Source organism: Silurus meridionalis, chromosome 13 (genome assembly GCF_014805685.1).
Source record: "Silurus meridionalis isolate SWU-2019-XX chromosome 13, ASM1480568v1, whole genome shotgun sequence".
NCBI classification, from domain to species: Eukaryota; Metazoa; Chordata; class Actinopteri; order Siluriformes; family Siluridae; genus Silurus; species Silurus meridionalis.
Window position 1 is genome coordinate 22,865,613 of NC_060896.1, and position 27,239 is coordinate 22,892,851.

The window sequence follows — 27,239 nt, forward strand, 5'->3', positions numbered from 1 at the left end:
AGTACTGTCTATAGACGTGCACTACACTAGGATATGAAATAATGGGCTTCTAAAGCGTATGTAGTCCACTACTTGTAAAAGAACACTATTTTATTACTCAGCCTTTAGCAAGGAAAACCGTTCACCCAATGCGTACACACTGCAAGGGTAAGTTTATAACATTTATTAATCAGGGTTCTTTTCAGTATATTGTACTACATGTTAGAAGTGTGTATTATATATTTTATAGTTATTTAACTGTTCAAAATGAAATTGTTTGAGTTTTTTTGTATGCTTTTGTATTCGTCTCTTCCTTGTGTCAGATACATTCCTATAACTGTACATATGATAGAAAGTTTCTTTATTATAATATTACTGTATAATATTACAAAAGAAAGGGACATTTATAAATCAGGATTGGACTCTTGACATGACTTTAAATATTACACATTACTAAACATGCCCAGATTTAACAATAATAATGATTTTATATCATTATAATCCTTATACATTATACTAATAATTATCATTTACATCATTCTCACTGTGTGCGTTTGTATGTCTGTGTGTGTGTGTGTGTGTGTGTGTCTGTGTGTCTGTGTGTGTGTGTGTGTGCCTTTTCCTGCTTTGCTTCGCACTGCTATTTGGTTGAGCACTTCCTTATTTTGTTCAACTTTATGTATGTCTGTATGGAATATAGCTTCTCCAAGGGTACACAAACTTTTTCACCTGGCTTACTTTGTGTAAAGAATCAAAAAAATCCAGGTACTAAAATGCTTACAGATTTCCTGGCCAGAATTACATTTTATTTAGAGTTTGTCGATTACATTTTGTTACATTAAATACATACTAAAATATCATTTGTTTTTAGTGTATAATAAAATATTATAATGATCATACATTTAATATAAACATATAATTAGTTGGGGTTTTTTGTATTTGTTGGATGTTTGCAAATATGTCAAGAAGATTCTTCCCCCAATAAATTATCAGCTGTTACCTCTGGCTGGCCTTCACTCACTGTCAGTGTACAGGAAATTAAGAAGGGATTCTTCAATTAGAAATAAAAAAACAAGTATACACCGATCAGGCATAACATTATGACATTATATCATTATGACTGATGATTAAATAACACTGATGATCTCTTAATCATGGCACCTGTTAGTGGGTACGATTTATTAGGCAGCAAGTGAACATTTTGTCCTAAAAGTTGATGTGTTAAAAAGCAGAAAGAATGGGCAAGCGTAAGAAGCAAGTTTGACAAAGGGCCATATTTTGATGGCTAGACGTCTGGGTCAGAGCATCTCTGAAACTGCAGCTCTTGTTCTCGGTCTGCAGTGGACAGTATTTACCAAAGGTGGTCCAAGGAAGGAACAGTGGTGAACCTGCGACAGGATCATGGGTGGCCAAGGCTCATTGATGCACGTGGGGAGCGAAGGCTGGCCCGTGTGATCCGATCCAACAGACGATCTTCTGTAACTCAAATTGCTGAAGATGTTAATGATGTTAATACTCAAACTGTTTTGGCAGCTAAAGGGGAACCATGACAATATTAGGCAGGTGGTCATAATGTTATTCCTGAACGATGTATATTTATAGGAATGTCATCATATACTTTTATCTGCGAACATACAAAAATGGAAACAAAATCTAAAAAGAAAAGGACTGCATGTGTTGACATTTAGAAAAATATTTCTCACATTTGTGCAGTTCTGCTCACGTTCTCTTCTGGAAATGTAAATTATAGTTACTTTTGCTGTGCTCTGACACTCAGTGCTGACATGTTTGCGCAAGTTTGAGCAGCAGTAAAAATGAAGGGTGTGATTATTGGGGTTTTTTTTATTTATGTTTTTTTTTTTTTCCAATTACATGCATTTTACTGCCTTACTTTTTACCGACATGTTTACCATGATTTGGCAAACTCAATATACAGTTTCATATCCTTTTTTTTTTTGCTTGTCATGCTTCTTCAAGAAAAGAAAAAAAAAAACAGCTTTGTGAAGTATACAGAAGTATGATTGTTTTGTGAACAACTTCCCTTATCTGAGCTGTGGATCACTGAGAGTTACCCTTGACATCTTGCTGGCTTCTCTGACTAACATCTTTCCTGTTTAATAGCTTTTGATTGCTGTGCATTCTTCTTTACATTGTTTGCATCATGGTTCGAATGTTGCTCCGCAGGAGGTTAACAGCTTGATTTTGTTATTTCACAGCAAGTCCCAGACTTGTTCTGTCATGTCCTTGGTCTTCAGGTTCTTGTTTATTTAGTTTCGCTCTCTGATGGCAGATAGTTAAAGCAGAACACATTTTTTTGGGGTTTTTTTTTAGTGTTTTTTTTGTTTGTGTTTTTAGGAATTTAAGTTGTATTAATACTTAATCAAAACACTGTAATTCATATGGTCCCTGATAAATGAGGTGCGTTTGTGTTTGGCATGAATTTATCCCAGTCTTTACACCGATAACAGTGTTTTTTTAAGTGTTATTGTTTGTGTTTTAGTCAGGGTTGCAACAGGGCAGAAATGTTCTGGTAAATGTCTGGAAACTTTCTGGAAACTTCAGTTGCGGAATTTGGGAAATATGCAAAGTTGGAAATTTACCAGGATGTTACGTGAATTTATGGGAATTGATTAGAAATTTTGGGAAATGTATATAAATATAAACATTTGAATTAGTCATAAGCTGACATGCATGCAAACTAATACAGGTTTTAAAAATAAAACTTTTGAATGATTTAATTGTTAGTATAAATTTGTTAGCCTACACACAGCACAAAGTTTTAAACATACATGTAATATTTATGTAATTTCCGTGGATACTCAACATTGTTATTAAGGAATACACAGTGTATGCACGGTGTGGTTTCAATAAGTATGCATGTGATTGATGCATGTGCAGGGTAGAAATTCTAATGAAATTGCATTAAATCTGGCTGTTTTAAACAAGATTATCCTGCAAGATTTATTTTTTCAACTACATTTTATTTCCTTGTTATTGGCTAACCTGCAATTTTGTACATTTCCTGTTAATTCCCCATATATTCCTGTTAATTCCCATGGAAAGTTTCCAGTCTTGAACATTCCTGGAATTTTGCAACCCCTGGTGCTACAATCACCAACAGTAGAATATGGGCAATTTGTAACGGTGTTAAAAGGGTGATTATTGAACTTGACAAGTTTGTTTTCATATTTACTTTATTTATTTATAATATTTACAATAAGGTGATCATGAAAAAATGACAACTATATTATATGTAAACTGTATAGATATTAATATGAACTGTGTAAACCTGTGTGGCTCAGAGAGATGAACGAAGACGCATTTGAGGTCCCTGAAAGGAACGAGTACCGCTACCTCGTTCAGGATGAAGCTGAAGATGAGATTCAATATGTCCGCCGCTACTACGTCAGCCCATTCCTGCAGGTGTCCCGCAGGTGCATGTTTTTGATCGGCTGCGGCATTCTCGGCCTTCTCACTCTCGCCGGATACCTGGCTTACGTGGCTCAGACTCCTCCTCATGGTTATGCTGAGGTGCTAACAGACTGTGGTTTGCTGCACGGGCAATGGAAAGACGGCGCATACTCCTTCAAAGGTATTCCGTATGCCGTGCCACCGGTCGGCGAACACCGTTGGCGTCCTCCAGCAGACCTGAAAGCTAATGGAAAGTGCTGGGATGGTGTTTACAATGCCACATATTTTCGTAGCATGTGTGCCCAGGTCCGACCTCTCAGGGAAGACGGGCATGTGATGGGTCACGAAGACTGCCTGCACTTGAACATCTGGACACCCAGCTTGGTGCCTAATGGTGCTCTGCCTGTCATGGTGTGGCTCCATGGAGGAGACTTGCACATGCTGAGTGGGCAGGAGAATGGCTATTCGCCCACAGAGAAGCTGGCGAACCAAACACAAACTGTGTTTGTCAGCCTAAATTACAGGCTTAATGCATTCGGCTTTATGGCTTTGGAGCTACTAAGAAAAGGTTCTCCAACTAATACCTCAGGTCAGTCCTTAAAACTTTTTGAAGCTTCTGTCTGATTAGATCTAGATTTGTCCGAAATTGTTGAGACCTTCTTGGAGAACTAGTTACAATATTTATAGACTGATGCTAGACTGAGGCTGAACAGCCTTGAAGTGTTTATTCCTTGTTATATAACCAGGGGGATTTGGTACACAGAGACTAATGTGGATAATATGTTTGTATGCAGGCAACTACGGCTTCATGGACCAGATTCAAGCTCTTCATTGGGTTCAAAAAAACATCCATGTGTTCGGTGGAGACCCAAAGAAAATCACCATATTTGGTCAGAATTCTAAATAGTTTTCTAGCAAAACAACCTCCTCTATACATCTTTTTGACACATACTACATACAGTGCAGTTTATAAGTAACAGTTTTTGTATTTCAGAATGTTGGCCTTAATCACTCATATGTTGTTTGTCCATATTAGGTGAATTGTGGTATGGTGCATTATCACTTCGATGGTGAATATTAGCCTGTAAGCACACATACTGAAGTGTTTTTTTATTTATACAACAGTAATAAGGCCAACAATTATGTTAAGAAACCACATTCATAGGTTATATATCAATGTTGTGGATCTCGCAAAAAAAAGTTGGTTCCTGTTACCACTAGTGATGTACAGTAAATTTTTACAGTACATTTTCAAGGAATCTGGACTTTAAAGTTTTTGGGAACACAAAAGAGGAAGTACACAAACCATGTATTTGAGTATAGATACACTAGGTAAATTATTACTCCAATAATATAAAAAGTACAAAAGTATTGGCCTTCAGATATACTTAAGTTTCCAAAGTATTATGATTTATTATGGCTATAATGTTCCTATTATAATTTTTGTCACAAGAATCTTGTTTATTTAAATCAGTTTATATGAAAAGACTCTAATGTTACTCTAAGCACACAGATTATTTTCTATTAAAATTATCATGAGCCCAAAACCTACTTTTCAACTACTTTAACTAAATCGTGCAAATAAGGCCACGGGTGTTGTGGCAAGTCAGATTCAGGAGTTTCTTCATAATTTATTCCTCTCAAAATGTTCTGCTTGCTGTTGAACTGACGCTGAACTGTATGTCGGTGATGAGTAGATACCACCAAGCGGCCATCAAAACAAGTTCAAAACAGAGCGCATGCTCAACCCTGATTGGTGGCTTGCTGCGTGTTTGAACAGTTAAATTTTGATCTACTGATAAATAAAAAGGAACGACTGATTTTGCAAAAATGTAGTTGAGTAAAAAAAAAAGAGATACACTATATTGCCAAAAGTATTAGGTCACCTGGTCATAAGTACGTTATGTGATTCTTGAGCATTGTATTTCACATTTAGTCCCACTTTGCTCTTATAATGCTTTCTACTCTTCGGGGAAGACGTTCCACTCGATTTTGGAGTGTGTTAATGGATATTTGTGTTCATCAGCCACAAGGGTATAATGGAAGGCAGGTACTGATGTAGGTGAGGAGACCTGGGGTGCAGTCAGGGTTCCAATTCCTCCCGAAGGTGTTCAGTATGGATGAGATCAGAGCTCTATAGCAGTCCACTCAAGATCTTCCTCTCCAAAGCATGTAAACCAGATTTTCGTGGAGCTCACTTTGTGCACAGGGGCATTGCCATGCTGGAACAGATTTCCAAGTTCAAGTGAATGCACAATTTTATTATAGCGCATCTAAAGACGCCCTGTACAATTGAGTGCCTCCAACTTTGTGGTAACAGTTTGGAAAAGAACCCCATATAGAAGGAAAGGCCAGGGGGCCCAATAATTTTGGTAATAAAGTGTATTTGACTTGGAAATGTAGTGAAGTTAAAGTAAAAGTTTCTTAGTAGAAAAAGCTACTTAAGTATAGTAACAAATTACAGTCCTCCACTGCATTTAACTCCACTCTACTCAGTAAAAACTTGCCACACAATGCTACTTTGAAGTGAATTGCGTTAAATGAGAACCTGTTGTGAGACCACATCTGTAACCCCAAGCTTCTGGCGAGAGTTTGTAAGGTTCTGTAATAACAGAATATTCTCTCCTTAAAAGGGTATAATGAACAGAGGTATGGAATAATTCTTATAGATGATTGCTTTTACTTTTGATACTAAAGTACATTTAAAAGCGAGCACTACTTTTTACTAATGTAGAAATGACAAAAGATTTATTTTACTTTTACTTGAGTAATATTTAATCCAGGGTGTTTGTATGTTTAATTAAGTAAAGGAACGGTGTGCCTTGTCCACTATTGTGGTATGCTATAGAAGCAATAAACAGTCATTTCCTCACCAGACCACCCTCCCGCATTCTCTCTCTCTCTCTCTCTCTCTCTCTCTCTCTCTCTCTCTCTCTCTCTCACACACACACTAACTCTCTCTTTTTTTTCTCTCTCTCCCTGTCTCTCTCTCAAAAAACACAGTGTGACATTTTACAGAGAAACCAGAAAGCATAAACACCTCTGTCCCAAAGTCTTTCCTGAGGAAAATTTGGCTGTAACCAAGATTTCTTCCCTAAATGTTGAATTGTCTCCTAAATAAACACAAACAAATTGTATATTTTAAACATATTAACATTTTTTTAGTGTTAGTCTTAGATTATGTCCACCATATGTGTTCATGCTGTTTCCATAGAAACAGCAACCTATTAGACATTACACATTAATAAAAATTAATTACAAAAGCACATTAATATTAACCTCATTCACATTACAGCCGTAACTACTTTCAGAGCTCTGCTGTTATACAGAAATAATGCACACCCCCTGACCAATAAGATTTAATGGTAATATGGTAAAATAATAATAATTATAAACACCTTCTGGCCAATCAGAATTGAGAATTCAAAACCTAAACATATTTGCAGACTGCACTGTAAATTATGTAGCACTGTCCTGCTAATTGTTTTCTATAATTTCACAAAATAGGACACATTATTGGATGCCTTTCTGTTTCTAAAAGAACTTATTTTTTAGAAAGCCTCATCTGATACAAGTTTGGCCTGATTGTCTCACTTCTAAGCCACTTGAAAAGACAGTTTTCTGAGAGGAAAGTTGTTGTGCAATCCAGCATTGAGTTGCACAATCATTAAAAAATAGATGTTTATTGAAGAACGTGTCCCACAGGAATGTGTCCTAACAAATCATGTTCACCACATTTGGCATCTTGTGTTCCCTCGTAATTTTTACCTCACTGCTATGCTTCCATTTTGTCTTTATTTTCACAAGGCGGGACATCAGTAGGGGCTTTGATGATTTCGCCTCGAGCTAAGGGTCTGTTTCATCGTGCAATTGGAATGAGCTCGTCATTCGTGTCTAACTCCTCTTTGAACGCAGCTGAACGAGGCAACCTTGAATTCTTAAAGAAAACAGGCTGCCAAGATGCCACCTGCCTTCGACAGCTTAACATGACTCGGATCCTCCAGGTGAGATGCGCATAGCTAAACTCCACATCCTGATTCTAACCCATTCCTATCGTTTGTTTTATGTTTCAACTTCCAGTACACCTGAAACCAGTAATCCATTTCAGGATCACCACCATAGACAGTTGAAAATAAATTATTTTAGTTTGAGTTAGTTCGATTTCAGAACCTTGGATCCAACCTCAAGTTTTGTAGTGGGTTTTGCTGAATTTAATAACATTGAGAGAAGTTTCTGACCTCAAAACAGCTCGGGTCATTAATCAAGCTTGTGCAGCTATTGATTACCTAGATTGGGCTTGATTCAAGCAGGAACAGTGTTCCAATGTGTTATGTGTGTGTTGTGTGCTACGGACTCACGAGCGATGTGTAAAGAATTTAAAAGATTTTCTTTTTGTCTACTCAGGCCATTCCATGGGAGCAATACCCATCTTGGGCAAAAAATGGACTGACAGACATCCCTATTATAGGGACTTTATATGGTCCAGTGGCAGTTTTAGATGGTCATGTTCTCCCCACTCATTCATTTAAAGCTTGGGAGAAAAGTGAATTTTACAATGACGTTCCATTCGTGGTTGGAACAGCAGAGCAAGAAACCGACTACAGGTACATGTTTGGTAACCTCCTTGCAATCTGGATCCCGATATCATGGCAATAAATGTATTGATGGTTCTCTTTCTTCTTAACTCCTTTCAGTCCACCAATGAAAAACATATCCACCTGGACATGGAGTGACTACCAGTGGTTTCTCTCAGGTATCCTAGTTTGTTCAATTGCTTACATACCTAAAGCTTAAAGGTTTTTAAATATTTCCCTCATACCCTATGTGTTCCCTCTCTTTTTGTTCCTCTATAGAGATGTTAAGGCCATTTGGAAATCAGGTGCTGTCCCAGGCCCAAAGACTGTACAACAGTTCTGCGCCATGCCCAACCAATGATCGCTGTCCTGAAAGACTCTACACCACTTTAGTGTCAGATATAAGAGCCAGCTGCCCGAGCAACCACCTGGCCAAGCAAGCTGCAGGTTCATATAAACCTAACCTTAAAAAAAAACACTTCTCTTCTTCTCTTATTGTGTTGTACATTCTAAAAATTATATAAATATATATTTTAGTATTGGTTTATGATACAAAGCAAACTGCATTCCAGACTTCACATCTTGCAAATCACTTAGTTTGAACTCTCATTTTAATATACCATGACTGAGCAACAAGCACACAAATTCACTATGGTGTGCACCAGTGGTGGAAAGTAAGAAAGTAAATGTAATTCATGACTGTACTTAAGCAGCGTTTTTTGCGTATCTGTACTTTACTGAGGTATTTCCATTTGGGGAGACTTAAAGTCGAATATATTATATATATTGGCATCTACTTGACTCTGAAAACTTATTTGAGATTTTTTTTTAAATAGTTGAAAAGAAGGTTTTGGTCTCATGATCATTTTAATAGTGTTGGACTGATCAGTGTTTGACTAGTTGATATTATTCTATTAAAAGATTGTTGTGATAAGAGTAACATTAGAGTCTTTTCACATAAACCGAGTTGATTAAGCAAAGAGTCTTGTGACAAAAATGATAATAGGAACATTATAGCCATAATAAAAACTTAAAGCCACTTAAATACTTAAGAATACTTAAGTACATTTTTACTTTGGATACTTAAGTACATTTCGGTACAAGTGAAAGTTTAAAGGGAGGACTTTTACTTTTATTGGATTAATATTTTACCTTTACTTTAACTCAATTACATGTTTTGTGCACTTCGTCCACCACTGGTGTGCACGCATTTCTGATTTGCAGTATTCGCAGTACATCCGTGTGCATCATATGTCTTGTTAACCCTGTTCCCAAACTAATCTTATTTGGTGTAAAAAAAAATAAAAAATAAAATTTGTTCTGGCAACCAAGATAATTTCTGGGCCAGAAAAGTGTCAATAAAACCTCAAATAAAGAAATCGGTCTGTTCATGAATTTAGCGTTTTAGACCGCAAATATGATGCACTCAAAAGCATGGTCAGTTTGATAAAACACCTACATAATCACATCTATCAGGTCATGAGAGTCTGAGTCGAACTGTCATCATTCATACATTTTTGTTTATTTACAGAGGCCTTGAAGAGCCCTGTGTACCGCTATCTGGTGACCTACACTCCATCCAAAGCAGCTGATTCATCCACGTGGCTCCCTTATCCGAGCCGCTTCTCCTTCCACATGATGGACGGCTTGGCATTTTTTGGTGGCCTAGAGATGGCACTGGGGACCATGACCTCTACAGACAAAGCATTTCAGGAGATGCTCACAAAATACTTCATCCAGTTTGCAAAAGAAGGTATGGTTTTCTCTGAAGTATGCTTCAAAATGGAGTTATTGAGTATTCTCACTGTGCAACGGCTCCAAAAAAATAAATCATCTGTCGTTTTCCTCTCGTAGGTAAAATGCCAGAGGATTGGCCTGAGTTCCCGTCTCAGACTGCGATCCTGAATCAGAAGCTCTCCGTGGCACAGAATCCTTTAGCAGAGAGATGTGCTCTGTGGGAAAAGAATAGCTTTCATTCATATGCTTGGTTCAACTAATATGGTTTTATTGGACTCTCAAAAGGATAAGCTTCACTAAACAAATATGCAGCAAGCACAAGCAGCTATGAAAATGAAAAGAAAACTGGCTGTTTTGTTTTGCCGTTTTTGGTCGATATTGATCTGGCCAAAAAATGCAGGAAGGAAGTATTTTATTTTGCACTGACAGTCGAGCACATTCTTTGTTTTATTCATTGTTAAACAAAAATAAAGAAACTTTAGTTTTTAATAAGGAAATATATTTTGACTTTGCAAAGCACATTATCGTATACTTTCTTACAGGGCTGCATATTAATCTCAAATATTATACATAATTTTTTACCACATTTGGCTAGGTTTTAGGTCTAGGTTAGGTCCAGTGTATTCATTTAAATTAAAAAAAGAGGAGATGGATTTCTCCTTGATAAGACGAGTGTTTTGATACGTCACACATCTGTGTTTGCAGGGTTGGACAGGTTTAATGATGTCATGTGACGTTAATGCATTTAAGTTGATCCGTGTCTGTGTTGCAGGAGGTTTACGTTTAGAAATGAGTATTCGTGAACAACTTCGATTTGAGCTCCTGAGAGTGTGTACATTTGTGCATTAGAAGACTGAAAAACCTTGACTTGCTTGATTGCAAATCATGTGATTTGTAAGGGAAAAGAGTACGATTTTGTAAAATCTAGTCATTTACATTATTAGGCTTAATTAAAGAAAATAAAAAAACTCCAAATTATTCAGAACACACAATTTACAAGAAATTGGAACAAAAGAAATGCCTTCGTTTGAAACAGATGTGGGTCAATCTGCGTATATCCAGGAGCCATGAACAAACATCTGATGGAAAAGTAATGCCATACTGGACAGAAAGGATCTGTAAAGACCAGTATGATTTTGCCACAGCATCTTATTTAACCTCCAGCATGTCTGTCATGAGACAAACAGGTTCCCCTTGCATATGTTTAGTGTGTTTTACATCTCCTGACTTAAATCCCACCCAGTTCACTTTTTGCCCTTAGAATTTGACCTTCACAGCATTTTATGCATTTTATGTTTCCGGCCCTTTGTGCTCTTTGCCATGGATTCATTTTTCCACTTGTGCCAGTAAAAAGAAAACCAAATTTTCCCCAAAAGTTTGGAAATGTTTTTTAACCAAATTGTGTTTAAAAAATAAAGATTGATTAAATGAATCTAACTTTTATTATCTTGCTACTAACGCAATTAGATGCAAAACAAACTAAATCAACCGAGTGCATCAGCATCCCTCGAAAGTGTGTAAATAAAGAGTTTGAACATTTAAATTATGAGCATGTTTCAATAAAATAAGCCCATTAGACATGCTATGCTAACCAACAGCAAAGTTAATTATGGATTATCAAAGAAAACAACCGATTCTTCCGCAGACTTAATTGATTTAACTAGATATAGAACAATCCTGAAGTGTTTTACTCGTCATATTCCATGGCAATTTACCCAAAATATCTATTTTTTTAATTAATCAGTTTATAGTTAATGTTGTGGAATGTGAATGAAAAACATTGTTCTTAGTTATATTATAGTAGCTATAAACAGTTGTTCCATCACCAAGCTCTAATTAGGCAGAAAAACATTATCACCTTATAGAGCAGAGATTTCCAAGCTGGGGCCTGTGGTGACCTTTGATTTGGCAAACCATGCAATATATGAAAAGATGAAAAAAAATAAAGGAAAATATGCCATTTGAAAAAACTTGGGATAAAAAAAAAAGTCCCAGCTTCATGTCTCTCATTAGAGGTCCCTGAATAGCTGAATTAGGCACTGAACAATTCCACTGTACAATAAATTCTCATTATACAAGAACTTTCACCAAACTTGACAAATGAAAATAAGTTAAGCATCAGTTAAGCAGATTACAGAGTAATTCATGTTTTCTTTTTTTATATTTTAAATATGACAACTTCATTTTACTCTAATGTTTGGTATATGCCAACATTTGGGCGACGGCCCTCAATCCAGTTAGAAATTTTGGCTCTTTGTATATAGAAAAAAGTGCGATAGAGGAACCAAAAAGTATTAAGACTTTGCTATATGGAAAAACCTACCTGGGAAGACTTCTTCCATAACTGCAAATCTCCTTACAGATGTTTTCACTAAATACTTTTTATCGGAGTGGCACCTCTTCTGTGGTGATGAAAGTTAATGTAAATATTACTGTAGAAATGTAACACTTTCTGTCCATGCAGATTCAAGCTTGATCATCATAGTACGACTAATTGTTCAGCCGATCAAGTTTTATAAAAAATTCCTTTTCCTTGAGCATTGTCAGTGCAAGAAAATGAACTAGATGTGTCGTTTGCATTCAGGTGTTATACGCATTTCTCTTCCCATCATCCTGAAGGGTGACTTTGCTTTTTGTTATCTGTGATTAGAGGGTTCCTGACCCTTCCAGGATGGAGGCTGTGATTAGAGAATCATGCTGTAGACCTAGGCTTATCCATTACTCCTCGTTCTGTCTCGATGATTGGACAGGTTGACTTGTGCGATCTGCGCCAGAAGACTAGATGAAAGGTTCTTATCGAAAGAGTGCGCATGAAAGCGCTGACATGTATAGACCTCACATCAAAGCGCTGAGGTTTTCATTTTGTGCAGCAGATTTATGGGGTCAGAATCTACACCACTTTTTTAATTATTATTATTTCCTTTGAGAGTTAAATGTCTTCCACAGCCACTGTTGATTTGTACTTTTTTTTTATATTTTGAAATGTTTTTATACACAATGATATTAAATGATTGCATTTTGGGGCTCAACTTTTATTTAAATAAAATCAATTTCCACTGGTCTACAATAAACCTCTGTTGTCAGGTGAAATCGAATTTAACGTCCTTTATTTTTTTGAAATTTTTTTATTCACACAAACGGACAGGCAGACAAATTTCAATAATGGACGTTGAGAATTTTCTCAAGAGAACACACTTTTTTTTTTTTTTCCCCAAAACCACAATCAAGTTTCAATCTAAAAAGGGGAAAAAAGAAACACCTTTTATAAATGTGTGGAAGGATCACATAAGGATGGGTCAAACTCATCTTTAATCTTATTTCACTTATTAAAATTCACACCAGTCTAAGAACTGACGCACGTGGAAGCAGCTGCAGACGCCTAGTCGTGTCTGTGAATCCGATTCGTGCTTTGATAAGATCTGCGAATTTTACTCTGCGCCGTCTGCAGCCTGTTTCAAGAACGAGGTTCGTTTCAGACTTTGAAATGAGTTTTTTAACGATCACGGGGCATGCTTAGAGAAAAACCGCTAAAAACCACAGACAGGAAAATCTGATGCGTCCACCTTTACAAACGATCGGTGACGTATTGCACATCAGCTCGTCGCCTTAGTCTTATTTAACATCCTAAACATCTCAAGTTAGTAAATTCCCACCATCTAAAGCTACCGTAATCATTCAGTTCAGGGCGATTTTCGTTTTCAGTCTCTGGACTTTTTCGAATGAACTTAAAATACGACCATCCCGGGTTCCCTTTTTTTTTTTGCATCAGGTGAATGTACTAGTCATGAATGCACACGACCATAAAGAATATAATACCACTTGTCTACATAAAAAAGCAATGAAAACATTGAAGAGCTAATGATAAGTTTGGTTATACATATTTCATAGAGAATACATAAATCAATTCTATGAAATCTCAGACCAGTAATATGGCATTTAAAAAAAAGCCAGCACAGTTAGATTCAACAGAAAGCACTGCGGTTCTGAAAAACACACTTTCTACATCTTTAGAGGATTGTTATTGAGGGAAAAAATTATTTCAAAAAAGAAAGAGAAAACTTAAATACTGTCAGTCAGTGTGTGTGTGTGCGTGTGTGTGTGCATGTGTGAGAATCTACAAAGGCCTGAAGGCAGACTGGGAGAATAGATAAGGAGGTCCTGTGCTGTGCTGTCTCCTCCTTTCCTTTTTCGTTTCTGTATTTTTCCCCTTCTGTGCTTCAGGTACAATGTGTTAGAGGAAAGAAAAAACCAAAGCCAGATCCAGTCAGCAGTGTGGTATGTCCTGTTTGATGTCATTTCCTTTCCTGTTTGAATGATGCAGTTCTGTCAGTAAGCGCCATAGCGATCCTAAAAAAAAAAAAAAAAAAAGAGGAAGTAAACAATAGGAACTTTTCCATTTGGTGCTAAAAATACAATCTGGGCTTATAATGCGCAGGTAATAACGTATAAGAATAACTATTATTAAATCCTATAGTAATAAAATTGACTAAGTAATAAATGCTGTAATTATATTGCAAAAGCAAGTTTTAAATGATCCCTCAGTCTAAAGATCAGCCATGGCTAGAGTTATGGCTCAACAGCGAAGACTTTAAGTAGGTCATGAATTTGATGGAATTAATGCTTTGTTCGACTCTTTCAACTGCATATATGTTTATATAAAAGTAAAACGTAATAAAAAAAGAGGAATGTATGCACAAACATATGCACACACAAAATAGAGAGAGAAAAAGATAGTAAGGCAGACAGACAGACAGACAGACGCCGAGAGAACGTTACTGCCTGCGCACTGTCATCGGAAGAAAAGGCATTACTCTGTCAATCATTAGCATCTATGAAGTCATTTATCCGAAAGACAACAGACAGCAGTTTGCTCCAAGTAGGTTTAATGGTTTGCTAGCGAGGAGGAAGCATATTAGAGGTTGACCGATAAATTGGAAACGATAGTTGATTGCTGGGACTGTCCGCTATTAGCAAAAATTCATACCGATAGTTTTTCCGGTTTTCGATCGGCTGCCATTATGAGAGCGGCATCTTTGGGCAAATCACTGATGCCGTGTGCTGTTTGTTTTTATACGCGAGATTGCATGGTGCACGGAGAGTGCTATATTTATTTAGTTTAATGTATTATATTGTATAATTATATTTATTAATTAATATATTCATATTTTTTCCTTTACCACATTTTCATGAATCAGTAGTATGTTTCTAATACAGTACTTTTTTTTTTTTTTTTTTTACATGGAGTGTTAGTTTTAAAAAATGGACAGTGGATAAAAATACAATCGGTTAATGTAATTGTAACTGTGATTGTCTTTATATTTATTTTTTTATGCAATAATGTCACACTGTTCCTGCTCTTAAACATCCAGTTCTCCAGCAGGCATGACAACCTTGATATTCACCAGTTTTATACTGTGTTATGGCCTCTTATGGTGTTCTTGTGCAACTGGTATAGTATTAAAGTTTTTGTCATGATTCAAGACGGTCACACAAATAATTCCTTGAAGACTTGATGTGTCTCACCTGGATGGTGTTCATAACCCCGTTAGCCAGCACGGCCATTTTTCCAGCCACAGTCTTTACGCCCTGTTTAAACTGGGCCATGTCCGGTCCAGAGGGAAGCACACTCTCGTATCCCGACCCCCCTACAATACACACATCTTTATAAGTGAACACACAAAGTGGTCTCTCTTTCAATTACACGCAATATTCCAGAAAGCGCTCACACTCACCAGAGGGGCGGCTGCTTCCGTCCCCGAACAGATCAGCAGAACTAATAGATGTGCTGCTGGACATGGTCTCCAGACGAGCCTTGGCCTCATACTGCAACAGATATTAAAGACGTCTGAGGGACACTCGGTTTACAAATAAAATGGCACGAGTGATATTAAGCTTGATTTGTTATCAAGCAGAAAACCATTCTTATTTCCCACAAGTGAACAGCTGTACCAGTGAACAGTGTAAGAAAGCTTTTTCCAAGCTGTAGTTACCTCAGCATTGCTCTCGCGGCCGAAGAACATATCAGACGAGATGGCTTTAGCGTTAGCAAACTTCTGCCGTGCCTCACTGGATTCTGCGACGGGCACAGAAGCATCAGGCTTCCTTCTGCTGGGCAACCTGAGGCACACCACCATGAAACTATTCATTCAGCCACTTAGCATCCGCAACAATACTACAGGGGCAGCATTTTTTTTTATTCCAGGCCAATTATGTAAACTGAAATACACTGCCTACAGTAGTCTTACAAACCTTTCCCCGATTGGCTGGATGCTGGAGATGGTGACTTCAGTCTCTTTGGGCTCATCCTTGTCTAAAGCCCAGGAGGTGGAGAAGGAGGCGGAGCCTGAATCAGTGTCCCACCGTGAGCCGAAGCTGTCTCCTGTAGTAAATGGGTTGTCCTTGTACCTGCCATAGTGCATCACAAACACAAGAACATAAAAAATTAAAAATGTGTAAAAGCTAAAATGCATCCTGTTTACATCTGAGGTAATTCCTGAAAAAGTTTGGAGAAACGTGGTGGCAGATGTGAACACACCCCCACACGTACTAACGTGTAAGCATGCTCATTGAAAACTTACTTTGGTGGTCCCGAGGTGAACCCAGGCTCATCAAACATGTCCAGTCTGGAGCGAGAGGAGGTCTTTGAATTCACAGGGGTCTCCTGCTCAATCACCTGCATCTCTGACATCACAGAGTGTGATACAACACTGGAGAAGAAACAAGAATTTTTTTTTTTTTGGACTCATAGTAGCAAGACAAAACACAAAAAAGTAACAAATAGAAAGAATAAAAATGTGTTTATTATTTTATAAAACATTTTATTGACTGCACGATATTTTATTTCCATTTCCGCCTATGCTCATTTCCTGCACTTGGGTCAGTCGCAGTTATTTCTATGCATCGAAAAGTGAATTTCTAACCAATTCTGCATTATTGTGAGTGGAGTTACATTATCATTATATATGCAATAATTGAATAAAAAATGTAATCTTATAAAACGTATAGTAGTTATATGATGTGCACGTTATTGAGTGTAATAATGCGTGTGACATGGCACCCCCTCTCCCTGGTCTAAGGAAAAAAAAAGGAAAAAAAGCGTGATCCGTTGTGCAAAAAAATTGTTTGAGACTGCTGATCTACAGCATGTAGAGTTACTAATATTTAACATCATGTAAAATATTCCTTATTGTAAAAGAAACAGCAATTGCACCATTTTGCTGTTACTATTTTTTATATTTACACCAATTTTAATTAATTATTTAAAAAACATATACAATATTAATAAATTGCTCAAAAATATTTACATTCTTTCAATGTACAATTTATACAGTAGGTCAAAATGTTTTTGTAATATTTTCCAGCTCTGTGCTGAAAGAAAGTCTAAACTATTTTAACAAAACAAAGGAAAAGAAAATACACCAAACATGTCTCAGCTCTTCAGCATGCCTTTAAAGACAAAGGGAAAAAAAAAGGCAGAACGCAGAGTGAGTGTAACAGAGAACAGAGGATATAAAGTTACCTCCTGGTTCCTAAGCCCATGCCGAGCCTCTCAGCTTGCTCCCTCTTCTTCCCCCCCAGGTTCTGCAGCCTTTTCTCTTCCATCTTCCTGTCAATCTCCAGCTCTTTGTAGGCCAGACGCATTGAAGCCACACTGAACCAACAAAACAGAAAAGGGTGTGTGTGAATAAAGAGCAGCTAATTCCATTTCGAACGTATGAATTCAGTTAGTTACTAAAGCAGGAAACTAATTGCTATACACAAACAATAAACAGTAACTGCTTGCTACCGGTAACAAGAATAATTTGGCACCATTACATTGAAGCACATGCAGATCTCACCCTTATTAAGAAAAAACTCCAGCTTTCTGATAATTTTACCTTCTATCCGTCCACACCCTCTGGTCCTATAGGACCTGCATACACACTATCCCACATTCGAAACTGCTTCTTCCAGAGTCTCTAAATTTACATCTCCAACATCTCTAACTTTCTTTGTTCAACTTGACTTGACATAAATATACCTAGATGCCGGCAAGGCTTCAAAGAAACATTAACTTGGTTTTCTCAGTGCTTTCTGTGAACTTACATTGACTCCTCGGCCTGTTTCTTAGCCTCAGCAGCTTGCTCCTCTCTCAGCTTTTCGGCCACCTGTGCCTGCTTCTCCACCTCGTTGAAGCTCTTGATGCTCACTTTCTGGGCGCCGAGACCCTTTTTAGCCCCGAGCTAAAGACATAGAAAATAATTGTGAATAAGACATTTTTCGATGATTACTTTGTATGAACTATTATTATAAAAATATATATATATATATATTTTTTTTTGGAATTTACAGACTGATGTTAGACTGACCCCTGCTGGTGAACTGAGAGCATCAACAAAATAGATTTAAGAGGGCAAACAGGCAACCAAAATCATAACACCTACCCCTTTCTTTGCAGCAACCAGCTTCTTCTTTCCGATAATAGAAGGTCTCACGTCTAAAAAAAAAAATTCAATAAAAAAAAAGCATGTTCTGTAAACATTAACACGCCTTCCTGTCCAACACTGTTTAACCTGTATGAAACCTCCAGCCAGTAAAGAAAGAAAAAAAAAAAAAAGCAACCGTGCTGCAGTTCTCTTGATGGAACACACCAACGTATTAGTATTGATAGCGCTAATGACACTCATATCGAGACGCGGCCAACTTTACACAAAAGGGCTAAATGAAGCCTGAGCCTTTAGAGACCCACTAAACGGAACAAATGGAGAATTTAGACCTGATTAATCACGCAAGCAAATACGCGCTCCATGTACTGAACGAGTACGAATGCATGTCTGATCTCATTATTCCAGTGCATTAATTCTCAGCGGACCTCCGTGTGCATCGGCTTTGTTCAGAAAGACTTTTAAGATAACAAGCCAGAGAGGTTCGACCTCGCGGCTGAAGCACTTTTGATGACATCACTGCTAGAACTAATGCACTGCGCACTTTAAAGTTTGGCTACTGCTGGGACTGGCTTTTAGATTCAAATCGAATGTCATCGCGAAAAGGTTAGAAACGTGGACTATTTGCGACAGCTTTTCCCTTATCATTTGTCTCCAATTCAATTAGCCATGAATACAGGCAAGGAAAGCCAAAAAGCTGCCTAAACATTCTAAACGTAGCAGCATGCTAGACTTCGGAGCTCATCACCTTGCAATAGGGTTAAAAAAGCTATTAACAGCGAACTTGTTATAACATCGCTGGCAAGACGTTAGGGTCACGATTTTAAAACGTTAATAAGAGGCGTGAGGCTGCAAGTGTAATGACGTGTCGTTGAAGATGAAAGCGGGCGAGTTAGAATCCGCCTAAGCATCAATCATGCAGAGAAACATGCTGCTGATATGCAGCCAGCCAGGAGGCCAATTCCAAACCACTCAAATCACCTTTAAGAGGCTGTGGCTCATCAGACGCCAATCTCATCGAGTTGTCTACATTAACAGAGCAGACATTGTTGTTACTCAAGAGAATCCAGCCATACAAGACTGTTCCCGAGTCGTTTGTTTCTGATGTTTTCACAGCGTTACGTTACTATGTTATTTCGCAACACTCCGTACATTACATGCGAAGGTCCTCACCTCAGGTGACGTATGTAAATGAATGAACCTCGATGCAAAAAAGGGTCAAATTTAAGGTTTAAAAGTAAGAAAGTCATGTTGAGGGCACAGATTGCTACCAGACAAGCATCAGGAACTCTTTAAAAGAAGCCATCCATATGATGGCAGAAAGGTTGGAACAAGGTCAGGTCCAGACATGCTGACTCAGGAATAATAAAAGCATGTGGACGTGGAAGTGCATTATGAATATAAAAAAGAAAATGATTGGATGCACTGTTTAAAACGGTATAAAAGCAGGTGCGGGGCTGGCTTTCATTTATGCAGCGGAATTATCATTGGTGATTTTCCGCTAGAACTGCATGCAGGGTTCTCCTATAGACGCTGCTTTTCAGATTCTCTTTCGCTGTTTCCATGGATTTTTGAAGACTAAGCATTGCTTGAGCTCATGTGCCTCGCTTTTGCCTTAGCAGCTACTGTCACCTCAAGTTCATTACTCCTATGATGTATAGTAGTCTATAGTCAGGAGCAAATTTCAGACTCAAAAAAATAAAGTATCTTTGTTTTAGACTAAGCAGCACAGCTCATGTATATGATACTGTGCTGTGAAAGACAAATGCTATTTGGGACGCTAAAGGGGTTTCCCCATGCAAGTGAGGCAGAGCTGACTTTTATTTCAGCAGATCATCCAGACCTGAACGTGCCGAGCAACACAAGTCCAGGAAACAAAGCTGTGAGCAAATAATTTTACCAGTAATTTTTTTTTATTTCATGCATGCTTCTGTTAAACCTTAGTTTTACCTCAGAAACTAGAGTTTGGAGTATAATGTACCATCTCCTGAGACTCTTGTGAAAAACTATAACGTTAATTATTAGTGCCTCATTTTCACTGCAAATGTCTAAACCATTTAAAACTCATCATCTACCTGCTGCCTGACTTACTGCTACAGACTCCCATCAAGCATCTTTTAGCTCAGAAGATGGCTCAACATCTCCATTTCAGGCCAGATATTCACAAACAGTCATCACTCCAGGATTTGGATCCTCAAACCGGTAATCCAGTGTCTTTAGGATCACAGCTGTTTACTAAGGGTGGCCCTACTACTCCTCCTAGTGTTCCAGCCCTGAGGCTTACAAAAGGATGGATGGATGGATAGACGGATGGACAGACAGACAGACAGATATTGGGACACCTGCCTTTTTTCAGCCATATGTGGCAAACAATTAAAGACATCTATAGGATGCCTTTGGAAGCGGTAGCATTAAATTTTCCCTTCATATGAACTAGCAGACCAACACCTGTTCCAACGCCCCTTTGCACAAAGCCAGCTCCATGAAGATCTGCTTTACAAGGGTTAGAGTGGAAGATCTCCTGCTATAAAGCTTTTAAACTCAACCCTACTGAACACGAATGAATGTAAACACTAACTGCACCTCAGGCCTCCTCACCTCACCTACATCAGTACCTGACTTTACTAACACCCTTGTGGCTGAACGAATCTCCACAAATCCGTACAAGCACACTCCAAAATCTAGTGGAACATCTTCCCAGAAGACTGGAGGGAGTACAACCTAAGACATGAGGCACTTCTTGTTGCTGGGCTTATTCTCTTTCAACAGATGGGGATATCTTGGTAATCTGGGAAAATCTCTGAGTAATGACTGATCCTCTGAATGAAAAGACCCAGTGGGTAGTTAAGATGGTTTGGGCCTCTTACAAGAACACCCCTGAACTGCTACCAGAATCCCTGACTCTAGACAGTGATGTCTAAACTGACCTTTTAACCCCTGTTCCCTTAGTGCCAAAAAAAAAAAAAAAAAAAAAAAAAAGAAAGTGAAAGAATAAATGAAAATTGAAAAAATATTACTTTTGGTAAAATAAACCGTTTCATTATAGTTAATCATTTATACAAACTAAATAATTTTTATTTGCGCACACAGTAATGTAGTATGGGTTCTCTTCATTTGCTAAAACCGATGATAGCAGTCAGGTCATTAAGTGAGCAGGGGAATTTTATATGCGAGCGATAACTAGGGCTTGTGCAAATCTAACATAGTTGAAGAGCTTGACCTGCTTACGGGATTATTTGCGAAGATAAATGAAGGAACACGGACATTTTCTTACACAATCCAAAAGTGAACACCATACCACTATGACCAGAGAATGCGTACATACACGCTTGAAACAAATAAAGTTTTACCTATAGCGGCTTTTGCATCTGTGTTCAGTCCCTCGATGCTGGGTCCTTCATCCAGTTCTGTGAAATGAAACGCAAATTCAGTGCGGATCACTGGATTTTCTCAAACTTTCATGTAATGTTCACCATGTCAACAGAATAAATTCAGCCAAAAATGACAAAATCTGCTAAAAGAATTTTACACAAAAATTGGCTGCTGTTCACCATCCACCCACTTGAGGCAGAAAACAGTGACAACAGTAAACAAAACCAAATAATCATGATATGAATTTGTTTACTTTTGCTAATGGATGAGTTTTCTACACAAGGTTACAAAAGATCTACGACAACAAGGTGCAAAATACTGACACTGAAAATCCTCAAATGATTTTAACTCGAACAGTTAATGAAAGCATAGTAGAACAGTGTTTCTGCAGGTTTCACCGAGTCAAATTCAAGACTTTTTAAGACCATTTAGAATGAAATTTAAGACTTTTATCATGACATCAAAATATGTTATTAGCAACTGGCCTCAAACAAGCCCTAAATTAATTTAATTCAAGCTAAGTATCGCTAAACTTGCACTTCCCCAAAGCTAAAAAAAAAAAATCAGTTTTACGTCTGTGATACGATTCAAAAGAGATTCGAGCCAAAAGCATTAAGCTGATTGGCTGTTGTATGCTGGTCTCTTGTAGTCTTAATACAGCGAGTTCTTTACATGGACATTGGGAACTTAAGACCTATTTGAAACTATTTTGAGACTACGTTCATTGTTAAAATCGCTATACAAATAAAAATAAATTTTTCCAGAACTGACTTTATATTAAAAGTACAAACACCAAATGCAAAAGTGCTGCCTCCCAAAAGGACACAGGAGTCACGGGTTCTTTTTGAAGTGTCCAAATCAACACACTGTGTTAAATATAGCTGTGTATCATATCACTGATTATTGGCACATGCTTAGACACTGGAAAAGTAGAACATGTACGGAAGCACACTTACGAGCAGGGGTGGACTCGGAAATTTTGGGGCCGTCCAGCTCCAGCTGAGGTGCAACAGTGTCCGTACCATTCTGCTCCGAGAGTGCAGAAGGAGAAGCCATGTCCCAGCTGTTGCCAGCCTGCCATATATAATGCAGTTTCACACATAGAACAGAATAGAATAGAATAAAATAGAATAGAATAGCTTTTTTTGTCACATGTACATTACAGCACAGTGAAATTCGTTCTTCGCATATCCCAGCTTGCTCAGAAGCCGGGCTCAGAGCGCAGAGTATGCCATGATATGGTGCCCCTGGAGCACAGAGGGCAGAGTGGCAGCTTTGCGATACCGGGCCTTGAACCGCCGACCATCTGATCAGTAAACCAACACCTTAACCACTGAGCAAACCACTCCCCCTCATCTACATACAAGTAGATGAGCTGATGTTCTTTTGCACCAAAAAAAAAAATCAGGACTCCACGCGTTCTACCTGAGTGTGTTCGTCAAAGAAGTCCGTCTCTTTCTTCTCTGGCGCTGGGGTCGCTGTGTTTCCAGAATTATCGATCCACAGCTGATAAAAAATTTAAAAAATTAAAAATCAAACTCCTGTTACCAACAATGCAAATACACACATGACATCAGCACAACCTGTTCTAACAAAGAGCATTAGATAATGCTTATCATAACACAAGAATCTGTCGGTCGTGCTCGCAGAACGCTGATGTAACATGGAATTTGAACCACAGACACTGTGACTCGTGGTCAAAGTTTCCCAGAGGCTGTAAAATGTGGAAACCTATCAGAGTTTGAGGAGATTGTTTAACAACACTGCTTACAATGTGCACCATGAGAATAAACAAGATCTGTTACAGCCTGAAATACAGAGGAGTTTCATTACAAAATGGTGACTCATTAATAATTTGATCAAATTGGTCTTTACTATCCATCAGTTGTTGCCATAGTGATATTTAAACAATTACAATCAGAATTTTCCAATCATTTTCAAGAACTATCAGCATCAATCTGTTATTTAAAAGATAGAAGCACAGTCGTATAGGACGTCTTTGGGTGTAGTAGGATAATAATTTCCCTTCACTTCCAATAGGAGACCAAATACTGTTCCAGCAGGATAATGCCCCCGTACATAAAGCCAGGAATATGAGCTTTACATGGGTTGGAGAGAAAAATCTTGAGTGGCCTGCTATAAAGTGCTGACCCTGAACCCCTCAGGCCTCCTCACCTACATCAGAACCTGACTACTAGCCCCCTTGTGGCTGAATGAGCACATCTCCACAAGTCCCAAAATCTAAACAGTTTAAAACCAAAAAGAAATAAATAATTAAGGCCACTAAGTAATATTTTTTTTTGCTTAAAGATCATTACATCAGAATCAGTACTCGTTGCATTTTCCGACTTCAAACTGATGCGCAATTCAAACAGACACAAAAATATCCAACAGGTGTCTTACATGAGTGCCGTGTTTGGAGAGCGCTGCGTTGGCTAGCTGTCTGATCTTGTCACGGTACATCTGTGCTGCGCGGCTGTTGTACTTCGCGTTGGTGTCGCTGGTAGTGCAGCCATGCTGACGGAAAAAGGCCATCTTCACCCAGACGACCGATGTACGGAAAGAGCGACTTTTTAGATGACATTCGCGCATTTGACGTATGTGAAACGAGTGAAGGAGGAACAGGGAAACTTACCGCATTGGCATTTCCTCCAACCTGCATACATCTTAGCTGAAACCAGCTCCAGTTGGAGTCCAACTCTGTGGATCTGGAAATCATACCAATCAACAGGAGACAATTAGAGCTTTTAAATTCTGTGCATTTAAAACTGGGGGTTTTGAAAACTTTACCTAATGAACCTTTAGAGACCCTTTTTTTATTTCATTTTTTACATTAAGGCACCTTTATGTAGATCATTTCAGGAGATAATTTCTGCTGAATAACAATCTAATAATACATGATCTTCCTCGTAAACATTTGAGACAACGTAATTAACACTTAATTAAAAAAGCTCTCTGAAACTATCAGCTTTATAATAGGTACGTCTAATTTTCTATCCATATACAATCATATTTACTGAACTGTATCTATTTATTATGCAGACCTTCTTTATACCTGTATGCTCCATTAACCATACCAGTTGCAAAAACACTTTCTGCACCTATTATAATATAACAATAACAGCAACATAATAATGCACATAGATACCCATTAATCAATTCTAAACATTAGGGAATAACATTTCTGTTCGCTCCTTAGACTGAGGAAAAAAAAAAAACAAACATGCAAATTTAAACTATTATTACAGTACACAAATTGCAAATACTTCATTACTGTACTTAAATAGATTTTTCTGGTATCAGTACTTTATTTTTTGGACAAGTTTTCACGTCTATACAAATATCTGTATTTTCAACTTCTTACATTTTGAAAACAGGCTCGTTTTTTATTTTATATCTATTTGGTAACAATTTTTTCTTCTCACTGAGCCGTTTTCAGGCCGTCAACTTATTTCTTGTCATTGCGCAACTTTTTCAACCTAATGCGAGTGTATCGGTTCCTATCTCTCACACACCATGGACGTAGGCTAGTTTATGAAGTTAGCAACAAGCTGATGAGACAGAGGGAGTCAGCGATGTAAACATGACTGAGAACAGAGACATTCCTGATCACCTGATCATCTTTTCTCTGCTTGTGTTCTATATGGTGGATGTTCAGCCTGAATACATGCATTAGGTAACAAACTTATGTAGAAGTAAAGGCTACTTTTGCTTAAGTACACATCAGAGCCCAAACTTCTTTACTTTAACTTGAGAGAAAAGGTGTAGTCAGAACTTTTACCCGAGTCTTTTAAAACATGAGTATTTGTACTTCTACTTGAGTGAAGGATGTGTGTACTTTGGGATCATGAATTACAGTAAAACCTATTCCAGGGCTCTGTAGCCTATCATAGGGTACCAAGCTACAATTGCATTTACTGTACTGCATGGGGGAAAAAAGTAGAATTGGTTCAGGACAAATAGTTTAGGACCTTTGTTCTAGAATAATGTTTCCGATATGATGAAATAGCAATTCATTTGTTTTCAGAAAATCAATAATCTTGATCTGCTTATATAAATCGGATTGAGCAGTTATGTGATAGCTGTGGCAATCCAGATGTTAACACAACAGCAAGAAAAAGAGAAAGAGAGAGAAAAAGAGAGAGACTTTAGAGAAACTTGACTCAACTGTGATCTATTGTTCTGCAAATACTAGCAAACAAAATAAATGCAACAAAAACATTGAGATCACACACACACACACACACACAAAACGCCCTTTTTTGATTATTCCCTTTATGCGAGCGTTACAAAGCATCCAAACCTCTCACTATTGCACCAGACGCAAGACATCTCATTTCAAATTACATTCTTCATCATACACCGATGAGAAATGATAGCATTTATCACTGGTTTACTTGTGAAGCCTCTGCATTCAAATGGTTTTTTTCCCCCCTTCCTTTCTGAATTCTAGTTTTGATATAGTAAATATTTGGTAACAAAAGTTCATTTTGGAGCCATTTGGCATGTGTTTTTGGATTGATTTGTTTTTTTAAACACTTCACAAACAAATTCCTCTTAGCTATTAATGTGAATTGAACAGTCTGAATGAACACAGGATACATACTTGATTTCCAGTCCACAACACCTTCACATAAACGGTTGAAAACATATATACAAACCTAATGAAACTCAGGTGAACACCCAGAGAACGGTGGATCCCTGAGCAGTCGATGCAGAGGAAAACCCCGTGAGAAATGCTGGCCCAGCTCGGGTTCTTAGCGGCGCAGTCAAAGCAGGCCTGTGGCAAAAGAGTTTCAAAAGTTGAGCAAGAGAGGAAACAGGAAGTTCCTTGCAGTAAGCAGACACTACATTCAGTCATTAATATAAATACAAATAATAGCTTTTAAAAATATGATTATATCCGAGGCCTATCCGAGGAATGAAAACTGATTTGATTAATTCTTGATTCTCCTGGTGTGGCCCATCCACCTCCAGGTTTAATGCACTGTGCATTTTGAGATGCTTTTCTGCTCAACACAGTGGCAAAGACTGATATATTTCACTCTTCTGATTGCCTATATATATATATATATATATATATATATATATATATATATATATATATATATATATATATATATATCTGCATTTTGTTGCTGTGTACCTGTACTATGCACTGACAAAGTTCTATCTATCCATCCATCCATCTACAATATCCAAGTGGCAGTTGTGCCTCAATTGTTAGAACACTGTACATGAGACAAATGAAAAGCTCTTCTCTCCCCCACTCCAACCAATCTGGCCATTTTCCTTCAGTCTTTTTTGCCTCAGAACAGTGGCTCACTCATTTTTTTTTCACAACAAGCTGTGTAAACTCTGTAGACTAACAGTGTGTGAAATTCCACAGGAAATCAGCAGTTTCCAAGATCACACTTTCTGTTCCTTCAGGTGTTTAAAATGAAGTTACCTGAAGCTCTTTAACTGTATATGCATTTTTTTGTGTGTGTATTGAACTTCTGCCACATGGTTGCTTGATTGGATAACTACATAAAAATCCTAATAAAGTAGACTTTAAGCGAATATAAAATTATAACCAGTCTGGGAACTACATGTGTGTAGATAAAGACTTTAAGGAGATTTGTTTTTATACCAACTGGACAATCACTGCATCATAATGTCAATCCCAGTCACAGGCCAATGTGTACCATCTTCTCTGCTTGGTCATCGATTTGTGTTGTGTAATATGTTTGTCACATGTAAT

At 37.8% G+C, this 27,239-nt stretch overlaps 2 protein-coding genes across 3 annotated transcripts in view; one reads left to right on the forward strand and one right to left on the reverse strand.

Moving 5' to 3' along the window:
* On the forward strand, positions 1 to 12,791 carry si:ch211-71n6.4 (para-nitrobenzyl esterase). The gene is made up of 9 exons (XM_046863988.1): positions 1 to 147; positions 3,282 to 3,979; positions 4,185 to 4,280; positions 7,198 to 7,394; positions 7,795 to 7,994; positions 8,085 to 8,143; positions 8,244 to 8,411; positions 9,496 to 9,717; positions 9,819 to 12,791. Exons 2-9 carry the CDS (start codon positions 3,286 to 3,288, stop codon positions 9,959 to 9,961), a joined length of 1,779 nt encoding a protein of 592 aa, XP_046719944.1. The 5' UTR covers positions 1 to 147; positions 3,282 to 3,285; the 3' UTR covers positions 9,962 to 12,791.
* The window catches only part of arfgap2 (ADP-ribosylation factor GTPase activating protein 2), an 18,473-nt gene continuing 4,025 nt past the window's right edge, over positions 12,792 to 27,239 (reverse strand). The window contains exons 3-18 of one of the 2 annotated variants that reach the window (XM_046863989.1): positions 26,158 to 26,276; positions 24,132 to 24,204; positions 23,900 to 24,031; positions 22,922 to 23,002; positions 22,453 to 22,570; positions 21,475 to 21,531; positions 19,106 to 19,150; positions 18,125 to 18,177; positions 17,787 to 17,923; positions 17,221 to 17,352; positions 16,280 to 16,408; positions 15,951 to 16,106; positions 15,692 to 15,818; positions 15,434 to 15,524; positions 15,225 to 15,346; positions 12,792 to 14,048 (exon numbers count right to left, since the gene is read on the reverse strand). In XM_046863989.1, coding sequence (XP_046719945.1) covers positions 14,028 to 14,048; positions 15,225 to 15,346; positions 15,434 to 15,524; positions 15,692 to 15,818; positions 15,951 to 16,106; positions 16,280 to 16,408; positions 17,221 to 17,352; positions 17,787 to 17,923; positions 18,125 to 18,177; positions 19,106 to 19,150; positions 21,475 to 21,531; positions 22,453 to 22,570; positions 22,922 to 23,002; positions 23,900 to 24,031; positions 24,132 to 24,204; positions 26,158 to 26,276 — 1,593 coding nt within the window. In that variant the 3' untranslated portion in view covers positions 12,792 to 14,027. The remainder of the gene's footprint in view (positions 14,049 to 15,224; positions 15,347 to 15,433; positions 15,525 to 15,691; positions 15,819 to 15,950; positions 16,107 to 16,279; positions 16,409 to 17,220; positions 17,353 to 17,786; positions 17,924 to 18,124; positions 18,178 to 19,105; positions 19,151 to 21,474; positions 21,532 to 22,452; positions 22,571 to 22,921; positions 23,003 to 23,899; positions 24,032 to 24,131; positions 24,205 to 26,157; positions 26,277 to 27,239) is intronic. The other variant, XM_046863990.1, reaches the window with a different exon arrangement.

What these genes read in the sequence shown, in the direction of transcription:
- si:ch211-71n6.4 (XM_046863988.1), top strand. Translation starts at nt 3,286, where the DNA reads ATGAACGAAGACGCATTTGAGGTCCCTGAAAGGAACGAGTACCGCTAC. An exon ending in TTCTCCAACTAATACCTCAG is followed by an intron (nt 3,980 to 4,184) that starts GTCAGTCCTTAA and finishes GTTTGTATGCAG; the next exon opens with GCAACTACGGCTTCATGGAC. An exon ending in CATCCAGTTTGCAAAAGAAG is followed by an intron (nt 9,718 to 9,818) that starts GTATGGTTTTCT and finishes TTCCTCTCGTAG; the next exon opens with GTAAAATGCCAGAGGATTGG.